The 11,162-nt window shown below is 42.0% G+C and overlaps 1 protein-coding gene across 1 annotated transcript; it reads right to left on the bottom strand.

Annotated features, from left to right (window-relative positions):
- Window positions 1-848: 848 nt before the first annotated feature.
- On the bottom strand, window positions 849-9,265 carry paxbp1 (PAX3 and PAX7 binding protein 1). Its single transcript, XM_089017299.1, is given in 19 exon segments — window positions 849-1,420; window positions 1,647-1,801; window positions 1,887-2,033; window positions 2,876-2,942; window positions 3,015-3,091; window positions 3,176-3,297; window positions 3,382-3,529; window positions 3,610-3,653; window positions 3,656-3,808; window positions 3,904-4,019; window positions 4,088-4,190; window positions 4,810-4,933; window positions 6,228-6,417; window positions 6,607-6,830; window positions 7,647-7,747; window positions 7,822-8,043; window positions 8,201-8,401; window positions 8,467-8,577; window positions 8,871-9,265. Coding segments are annotated over 19 exon segments (2,721 nt in total). The 5' UTR covers window positions 9,166-9,265; the 3' UTR covers window positions 849-1,299.
- Window positions 9,266-11,162: the final 1,897 nt, after the last annotated feature.

The following is an 11,162-nucleotide window of genomic DNA, read 5'->3' as shown; positions in this document are numbered from 1 at the left end:
GACTGAGTATTGTTCTCTAAGAGGAACAGATCAGTCATTAATAAAAAAAAGAAAAAGAAAAAATGTTCTCAGAAAAGCACTCTCATTTTTAATATTTTGTTAGGTTAATTAACAATACTATATTTGAGATGACGGCTGAAGAAACCTTCTCATCGATGGATCACTCCTGTACGACTGAGAGCTTACACAGACGTAACAATATTATACAATACATATTGATTTATATAGCACTTTAAAAACAGCTGTAATAAAGTGCTTAATATTGACAACTATCATATACAGGAAATAAAACAGTCACAAAGATAGTAGAAACGCACCAGTTAAAATTAACAATTTAATACACATGTCAAACAGGTAATAAAGTCAAGGCCCGCGGGCCAGATGTGGCCGGCCGTATAACTTTATTCGGCCCGTGAAAGCGAATCAAACTTGTGAAATTCAACGATGCTTGCTAAAGTACAAACCAAAATTTCAAATTGTCTTAATGAAACCACAATACCCGCCATTATTATTGACATGAGATTTGAAAACTAGTATTTTTTTAACTTGTTGTGTTCTGTATCGAATATGTGGAGGAGATAAAACATTGTAATAGATTCCTCAAATTCAGAAAGTAAATCGTAACTACAATGTGGCCCACGGCAAAAAATGATGACACCCTTGTCAAACAGGGTAACCTTAGAAAAGTCCAGTGTTATAAAATAACTAAATTACCATTTCTGTCATTACAGGTCATTGGCAGACATTGTCGGAAATAATTTTCAAACCATCTGAGTAATTCAGAATAAGTGACCATAAGAACGGTCAATTAAATAATTGAGGATACTGAGAAACAAGCAAAACGGAGAGAGCGTTTCCAGGTGTATACTTTATTCACAAGCAGATGATAAAACAAAACAAAAATGTTCACGGATGGAGTGCACACACGGTGCTGCTGAGGAGGAGGTGGGATTGTTCTTGCGTGTCGTGTAGCAAAAGGTCACTTTTAGCTCATATAGGAAAAAATGTGTAAGGAGTCGCAAGGCAGTTTTTACACAACTGAATATGTGCCGTATTTTTATGTAACGTCAATTTTACCTGGTAATCTGGCGTTTAAATGCATTACGGCAAGAAGCCAGAGTCTCTCAGATTGGTGTACATGATTATTAGATAGGTGCATGAAGAGAGGAACCTTTCTGTACATTATTCACAATATTTACATAAGTGTTTTATTCCGTATACACATTTTATCCCAGAGTACAATTTAGTGAGAACTCAAACATAATGAAATGGAACTTTTCGATGCGGGCCTCTCCTAGTCTATGACTTAGTTTCCAACAGAGACTTGATGTCCTTAATGCCTTGCTCAGCTGCCACGGCGATGATATGGTCCACAGCCTTCATGTAAACCAGCATCTTCACAATCTCTTTCACTTGATCCCTGTGGGTACAAAAGATGGCGTTTATGCAATAACAATCAAGAAAGCGTGATCCAAGAACGGTGATGAGAAAAGTATTCATTTACAGTCAATCCTAATGTAAATGTGCAGAAAAATTATGGTATTCTGCTTAAATTTTAGCTTTTGTATTTCCATAAAGGGCACAAAGAAAAATAGTTGATATACAAATAAAAGATAAGCTCTAGAGAAAGGAATACGTGCTCTTACTTTGTCACACGTTTTTCGACGTCAGAACCACCCAGGGTGCCGCGGTACAACGAATTGGCCAAATGGACCAGGTAGCGACACAGCGGCTCCAACTGCGGTAGCGTCTGCTGGCCCTTCAGCCCGTTGAACAATTGCATTGGCAAACAATCCACCACCTGGGAGGAAAAAAAGGGCCATGAAAAAGTGAGAGGTGAGCACACTGGTCCCCACCAACATCAAACAATCAAGCAAGACTGGTACCTTCTGGGATTTGTGAACATTGTCCTCGCTGGCATCGGTGGTCTGCAGCGCAGAGAGGATGTACCTATTGAGGGTGCTGTCCAAAGCCAGGTCCTTCAGACAGGAAGAGGAGATGATCCCCTCCCATTGCAAGATGTTCCCCAACAGCTAAATAGAGAGGGGGCCGTTAACACTCAAGCGCTGGACAGACCTCAGGCAATAATTTTTTCCCTTCCACGAGGGGGCAGAATTTTCCTTTTTTCCATGTTAGCGCTTTGTTTTAGCTTCAGCTGTTGTTAAAGCGCTATCTATTTTCTATATCTAGCTCACTGGATATCTATTATCTATTAGGATCATCAATTGGAGTTATTCCGGGTTGAGTGAATGCTGGCTCATGTTGCTATCTATTAGCTATCAGTTATCTATTAGCTAGCTAGCTAACATTCTATCTATTTGAGTTATTCCGAGTTGAGTGAACGCTGGCTCACGTTGCTATCTAACAGCTCGCTAGCTCGATATTAGTTATCTATTAGCTAGCCACCTAACTTTATATCTATTTGAGTTATTCCGGGTTGAGTGAACGCTGGCGCTGCTCACAAAAACGTATCCCGTGACTAAAAAGTGACCTTGAGAGTTTTGAAAGGCGCTTAGAATTTAATTGGATTATTATTATTATATAAACCATTATGTATATATATTGCATTGTATTTTGGACAGCTGCCCTCATTTCAAGCTCTTATAACTCCAGACCCATTTCTTACGCTGCATTGAATGTTTATGTAGTCCTCAATATTCTCTGGGTCCTGGAATTTGAGTGACAATGACAAAAACCCTGGCACTGGAACGGACACATTTTTGCACATTGTCTGGCAGTGAGTGAGTTAATCAAAAGATGTGATAGAAAATAAAATGGCTACTTGGCAAGTTTTTTTTTGCAGCTAGCTGAAGATAGGTTCCACAAAAAAACATACATTTGTACACCAGAAAGAAATAAGGGATTTTCCACAAACCTTCACGCAACTCCAGAACTGCCTCTGGTAGAATAAGTAAGGACCGCCGTTTTTGTTTTCCAGCAAACTGAACAAAAGCAAAAATCACAATAATTGTATCATATATTGTAGCTTCTGATTTAACAAAAACACAGCATACTTTTTGGGGTAGAGAGGTTGAAAAACATCTTCATCCAATGTCCGCCGAATACGCAGGACGACTGTTTTCAACAACTCCTGATGGAAAAAAACATGGAAACAATTCTAGAATAATTTTGTTAAAATGACAAACGTGCACGCAATGTTGTGAGTAGGACTCACCCGTGTGTACTGGTTGTCCCCGTGCATCACGGTCGGGTAGCCTTTCATTAGGCGGCGAATGAAACCCACCAGCCGCGTCGTCTGACTGCTTGAAAACGGGTCCCACGCTAGCTCTGACAACACTGCGCAAACACAGAAAGACGTTAGTTGTTTCTCGCGAAGTTTAATAACATCGCAGAAGCAGCGATGAGCATATGTTTCGCTACCTGTCAATTTGGCGAGGACAACCTTCTCCACGATCGCCGGGAGCAGGCCTATGTCGCCGTCTCCTTTCTCCAACGTGCTGTTCTCCTCAAAGCCGTAAAACAGCAGCGTCTCAAACCAGAGCATGTACTCAAAATTGGTGCACTGAGCCTAGAAAGGAGCATAACAAGAGTGCTTTTGAGATTTGGCTGGGCGCAAGCTTAAGACTAAAGTCCAAAAGCTGCCCTTGCCTCAAGAGGATTCCACGCGATGAGCTGCAGTCGAACGAGGGGCTGAACAGTTTGGGCAGGCACAGGCCGATGTACGCGTCATTGTAGCACTCGGCGTAGTTCCGCCTCCAAACTTCAAATTGAGATTTAATGTAGTCCATGGAATGAAAGTCATCCAATACATCCTCAAAAACTTTTTTACATTCTCGAGTGATACGTTCTGGAAAGGAAAGCAAGTGTGCATCTCGGTGTCAGTCGCTGTTTAATCGCTGATTATTTGTCAAGCCTCACCCTCGCGATTTTTTTTTTTAATACCGTGCTCAATGCCGAAGCCGGTGATATCCGTGGAAGTTTCCTCATCGTCGGACGACAAGCCTTCTTTGTGCTCCGAGCACTTCTCGTTCTGTTCTCGCGCTTGACGCCGTCGCGCTCTTGAAAAGAAAAACAACACGATTAACATTTCAGCGCAAACAACGCCTCACCCTTCTCCCTCCTTTACCGTCGGGCCTCTCTTTCCGCTATCCTCCTTTGGCGACTGCTCTCTTGGTACAATGCGCGGTCACGACCAAACGAATCCAGACTGGGAGCCATGACGGCTTTATCTAAAAGAAACAAGAGCGATGTGAGCGTCGGTCGTGTTATGAAGACAACACGGCCACACGTTACTGCTAAAAATGTAGATTAATTTAAAGTGTGACAATTTGTCTTTAGCGATTATGTACTTCAAGCAAAAGGGTCGAAATCCATTGTTCAGTAATAATTTGATCGAACAGAAAACTGAGCATTGGTGATTTTTCTCCTCCAGTAGATAATTAGCGGGGGCTTTGGTTTAGCCGTAAAGTCAAAATTACCCCCCCTGTAATCGAGTCCACCAGTTGATAGAATGTGAAAGTATCACCCCCCGCCCCAATTGTATCAATTCCCGTTCACTTACCTGTCTGCAACACACTCGTTAGCTCATAGAAGTCACAATTCAACTTTTGATCACCTTTTATGTGACTTAAGCGGCATCCCGCTGACAGCGAGACTCAGCCGTGCAAAACTGGATGATACATTTTTCTCATGGATACATGCTCCCTCACGTCCATCCACACACACAAACCATAATCGCACTTTCTGTGGTTGGGGATATCCCACCCACACAGACACAAAGCGCTCCCACTCACACAGAACTAACAAGGCCGTTCGAGTGAATCATAAAAACCTTCAAGATGGACTGACTTGAAAGGCTTGCAAACTCCGCCGATTCATCTTTTATATCATCCTGTCTTCTCTGGACAAGTCGCGAGGCCCGTTGCCTTAGTAGCTGGTGCATGGCAGCCTCCAGCTCCTCGATGGCGGGCACCTGAAACATATGATGCCTTCTGTGACCTCTGAACCAACACATGAGCAGGGTTGCGGGTCACGGGGGAATCGCCTCGCTGCTGTGAGGGGAGAGGAGGATTGTGACGCGGAGGTGGGAGGGGCTGGAATATTAGCACGGCGGAATGAAAGCAAAGAATTCGCCGGTGGCTAAAGTCGTAAATTGTAGTAAAAGGACATGATTTTAAACAACACACAATATTCTGCGAATATTTTAAGGGATCCTTTTAAGTCTTAATGTTTACGGCGGGTCCGTATGGCGCTCGTAGCACTATGAAGAAAGTAATCACCTAGAATTAAAAGAGATATTGGGTTTAGATAATGCGGGGGTGTTGCTGCAAGACCAAAATGGTTAAAATTCAACATGCATTTCCATTTCCAGTTCAGCAAATACAATCGCCGCACCGTTTTCAGAAGTATTCTTTTGGCTCGGAAGGCAACATATGCAATGAAAGGGAATGAACCTGTTTCACTTGGATGCTCAACACAAATGTGAAGGGCACACTTGTTCGTATGGATTAGTAGAGTATTTTATTCAGTTACTTTTTATTTGAAAATAGCACACCTACGTTTGTTGTTGAAGTTGTATAAGCAACTTAAATGCGCATATGTGGAACTGTCGTGGCTTGGAATTGAAGTGGATTTACGTGGGGTAGGAGATGTGAGACAATTTCTTTTCGTCAATGGGTGCTACAGCCTCGTGTTTGCTTTCAACGTTTAGCTTGTAGCAGACGTGCACATTCCACCATGATGTCCCTCATCCACTGATGAAAAGGCTGCTTTGATCTACTTTCATCTAGAAGTGCTTCATAATACAAAGGGGGTGCAGAAAGTGCTTAAGATTGAATGTGTCTTTTCTGTTGTCAAATTATTTATGTAGTCTTTTGTTGTTGTTTTCACTTCAAGATGGTCGTGAGAGCAGTTCCTATATTTGAATTTTCTACTTCTTCCTTTCCTTTTACTTTCATCACGTTGCTGCTGCGAAATATAGATTTCTCCACTGCGAGATCAATTCAAAACCGAAACAAGAGATTCCCAGTTTGACAGAGGTCCGTTTTCATGGCAGTGCCATTATGTGAATTGTGTTGGAAATTACCATAATCCATTACGGATGTCATCATTACAATTCCTAATCATTCATAACTATTCATTAGCGACTTAAAAAAATACCCCTTCTAATAAAATACTTTTTATGTCACTCAGACCTTCAAAAACATGACACAGTCAAATTACAAAAACACAAAACATCTAAGCACAGAGCACATAATCTCCCTTACCTTTTCACCGAAACACTCAAGCAAGTCTCCAACATACCCTCGCATCTCTTGCAAGAATTGATATTGATCTGCATTGTCATTGGACGAGCCGTCCAGCTGCATTATGGCGCTCTCTGAGGCGGCAAGGTCTTCTTGGATCTGCGTGTAGCGACTGATGTTGCCGGTGTGGCCTGTACGCATATGCCCGAGCCTGCGGGCACATCATGGGCAGACAGAAGGTTTACGGTGCATCATTAGATGCAGCAGAAGGCTTTAAATTCACTTGAATGAATTCTAATTAGTTTCTGACCAAAACGGAGTATTGCTTAGCGCTGAATGTAGCTTTACTGGGTCTCCAAGACCACAGCACAGAGAGCGGGCATTGTCTGACATGACCTACCTATCCTGCAGGCGTTTCTTTACCAGATCAATGGACACCGGGGCTAAGTCGCTAACAGAGAGCCCAAAGTGGGTTGAAGTACTGTCTGCAGGGCCCGGGGGCTTGCTGGCCTGCGGGGGCACCACGCTGTAGGTAAAGGGCATGTTGTAGCTGGTGCCGTATGGTTGAGTATCGTAGCTGTTCTGATAGTAAGCCGCCGTGTCCTCCAGTTGGCTGCTTTGGACCTGGTTGAGAGAGAACAATATGTTGTGGTCAATTGTTGTGTCAACATGACTTGGGGGGGATTTAATGTTGAGGACCTGTACAATGTTAACTCATTCTGTGTTATTCCTGAATTTTTCTTGCGGGGGTACCGATAAAGCACTTTTCGGACTTCTGCCAATGTTTTTCCCTTCCACGAGGGGGCAACATTTGCCTTTTGTCCATGTTAGCACTTTGTTACAGCCTCAGCTGTTGATAAGCGCTATATAAATCAATATGTATTGTATTGTATTTTGTACAGCCGTCCCCATTCAAAGCTCTGATAACTACAGACCCATATAATTTAGGAATTTACCATATTTTCTGCACTATAAGACGCACCTCAACGAAATGATTTTTTCCCCAAAAGCTGACCACGCACGCGCCTTATGTATGGAACACGTTTTAAAATATGTCATTCATTGAAGGTGCCTCTTATAATGCAGTGCATCTTATGTATGGAAAATGTTTTTCAATATGCCATTCGTTGAAGGTGCGCCTTATATTACAGCAAATACTGTACTTTTTTTCTGATGAAAGATGAGAGTCTAAGGTGCTGCATTGAAGGTTTATGTAGTCCTAAAACTCATTATTCGGTGGGTCCTGCAATTTGAGTGAAAATGACAAAAACCCTGGCACTGGAGTGGACACATTTTTGCACATTGTTTGGCAGTGAATGAGTTAAAAAAAGGCATCCACACCATTCAGCGATTATCAAAAATAATTCTGAATAAATGTAAATGAATCATAGCTGAAAACATGTTTTGTTTTCCAGCAAGGAGATGTGTGCGGCTACTCACCTGTGGTATGCTGATCCCTTTCCTGATCTGCTCCTGCTCCCATCGGCTCACCTCTTCATCGTGACCTGTATCGAGTGCCTCGTCGTCGCTGCCCTCGATACCTTTCACACGCAGCCAACGGTCACGATGGCATAAAAAAAATGGAATGCCCATCACGTCCAGTGAGGTAACGTACCTATTTCTTCTGCTATCTTTTGCCTTTGTGTTTTGCTCCGCACGCCGCTAAATCGGATCCTCTTCTCGTCCTCATCTTCGTCGTCACTCCCGTCTTGGTCTTCTTGCGTCATACGTTTTTGGGGGGCTTCGGTCTCCACAAGTGGGGCATCTCCCCCAAGCTCTCTGGCCAGCTGTCGCCGCTTTCTAGCAGCATGAATGAATGCTGCATCAGGAATCTCGCCTAGGGAAACAAATGCGTACCAAAAGGGAAATAGACCACAGTTTGGGGGTGGAATTCATAATAACAATTTAGAAACCTATTCAGAGAACCAATGCTATAGAAGTAAAACACAATCTATGATAAAAGGCCTATGGTTAATCGTGTTGCAAAGCGGTACCAGGTCTCAAAGTGTTGAGGGAAGAGATGGTGTTGAATGTTGCTGCAGTGTTGTTGCTGCTGCTCCTCTGTACTTGGCTGTGTTTCGCCTCTTCCCTCTGCTCTTCAGCATTTTCGACCTCCATTTCATCCTCGACATGCTCAATTGCCACCTTGCTGTCCACTTCTTCTTTGATGGCAACGAAAGGTTGTGGCAAAGCTTCTGTATAACAAAAGTGAATTAGCATTCTGCTTCAGTAAACGGCGCAGATCATGAACATCCCTCACCTGTTTTGACGACGCCACACTTCTCCAAATCTTCCTTGTATTCTTTCTTCAGCTGCTTGACTATTTTCTTGCTGTGATTGGACTTCTTCACTCGGAAGACCTCCGGTCCTTCTGTTTGAAGCCATGTCACGACACCGAAAGTGGCACATTGTGAATTGATCATGAATTCGTCGTCACACATTTGCTTCACCCGACATGTTTACTATCAATAATGTAGCACGAACAAAAAAATGTCAACCGGCGTTTGTATTAATTTTATGAAGCCTGTCAGTCATCGAAGTATCCTGTTAAATAAAAAGGAGCGGATGCCACTAATATAATTTAGAAACCAAATGGCCTAACAATGTGAAAATGGCGGCACAGCACGCTCCGTTCGCAATGCAAAATGAACACCGATGCGGTACCTTCTTCTTCCTCATCGTCGAAACTCAGCAAACTGGCTTTCGTCGGACCGAGCACCGGAGGCCCATCTTTCACCTTTTTGTCCCTCCTGGCGCCTTTAAAAGCCACCCCGAAGCCGTTGCTCCTGGGGATTAATCCGACATCGTTGTTTCCGCTGGACGTCTCCAGGAACGGGACTTCTTCCAAAACAGGCCCGAACAACGTCGGCGCGAGCACCGGCTGCACGTTTTCCTCCCGCTCGTCCTCGTCGGACTCGTTCCTTCGTCGAAAATTTGCGCGCTTGATCCTTTTGAACATTTTTCCTGTCAGCGGTGATCAAGCATGCTTAAAGTATCAACCACGGGTGAGTTCGTTGACATCCACTCTGCTAACGAGCCATTTTGCTCACACAGCGCGTTTCTTCTTCTTTCTGGAAATCTGACTGTTTTGTGTCGATAGTGTCTATTACTCCCTCTACTGCTCAAAACGGGGAAGTGCAGCGGATTTCTCCAAAACTGAAAAATAGTTCCACCAAAAAGAAAGCACACGGTCACACAACCATTACATTATTGATGTGCCACCAAGGAGATGGATAGATAGATAGATAGATAGATAGATAGATAGATAGATAGATAGATAGATAGATAGATAGATAGATAGATAGATAGATAGATAGATAGATAGATAGATAGATAGATAGATAGATAGATAGATAGATGAGAGTAAGGACCTATCATAGCTGTGTCCGGCGCCACCATGTCTGCACATTAGGGATATATAAATAGGGCCGATACGACCAGTCAGACTTTAGTTCGCTGACGAAGCCTCTTGGATAGGAGGCGAAACGTCCGACACCTTCAAAAAGTACAGATGACGGCTGAAGAAACCTTCTCATAGATAGATAACAGGTACTAAATACACATACTAGATACTAGAAATATAGGTACTAGATACAGGACTAGATGCTAGATAATAGGAACTAGATCCAGGTACTAGATGCTAGATAATAGGTACTAGATACAGGTACTAGATGCTAGATAATAGGTGCTAGATAATAGGTACTAGATACAGGTACTAGATCCTAGTTAATATGTACTAGATACCAGGTACCAGATACTAGATCCAAGATACTAGATAATAGGTACTAGATACTAGGTACTAGATAATAGCTACTAGATAATAGGTAATAGATACTAGGTACTAGATACTAGGTACTAGATATTAGTTAAATAGGTTCAGTACTAGATAATAGGTACTAGGTATCTAGATACTAGTTAAAAAGGTACTAGATACTAGATAAATAGGTACTAGATACCAGATAATAGGTATTAGACACTGTACAACAGTTACAAGATACTAGATAATATGTAATAGATACTAGCTAAGAGGTACTAGATAACAGATAGATAACAGGTACTACATTATATACTAGAAACAGGTACTAGATACTACATAACAGGTACTAGATACTAGGAAACAGGTACTAGATACTAGATAACAGGTACTAGATACTAGATAGCAGGTACTACATACTAGATAATAGATACTAGATAAATAAATACTAGATACTAGATAAATAGGTACTCGATACTAGATAAATCAATACTAGATAAATAGATACTGGATTGATTGATTGATTGATTGATTGATTCCCTGTTTGGTGTGCACCATGTCTTGCGTTCAGTCAGCTGGGATAAATTCACACAAGCCGAATAAGGATATTACAGGACATGAATGGGTGCAAAATTTCATCTTGTCAGTCGTTCAACTGAAAAATAACATGTAAATATTTGGTGCAGAAGATTTAACACTTGTGTCAATTGCACACATTTTGGTGTCGCTGTAAACACGTTCAAATCGTTGGGATTTAGTAATCATCTTGGAAATACTCTTCAAAGAAAGACAAATGCAAATGCTGTTTCGCTCGATTGCTACCATACTACGTTAAACGCATGATTGCGAGTTAAAAGGTTGATGGGCTCCATGTCGGTCATGATCAAGCAATATGCATTCTGCACGTCTGACTTGTTCACTTGCGTCTTTAAATGTTGGATGCAGTTAGGGAGGGTCGTTAAGGAGCTATTACTCAAGTGCTGCGTCGACATAGGATAATAACTGCTGAAATTAAAGTGTCGCCACAGAGGAAGCTGGAGTGATTTGTTGTGATTAATTAAAATCAAGATGACCCTTTGAATTGAAAACTATAATTGGATAAAAAATAACTCTCCGAATGGTCTTTCAATTGATGGCACTATTTTAATTTGGAAGTTCCGTTGCTCCTTTTTCTCATAACATGCTCATCATTCAAGATTATG

This window comes from Hippocampus bargibanti, linkage group LG16, assembly GCF_051943395.1.
Source record: "Hippocampus bargibanti isolate YZ-2025 linkage group LG16, ASM5194339v1, whole genome shotgun sequence".
NCBI lineage: Eukaryota > Metazoa > Chordata > Actinopteri > Syngnathiformes > Syngnathidae > Hippocampus > Hippocampus bargibanti.
This window is presented reverse-complemented; position numbering and strand designations above follow the sequence as displayed.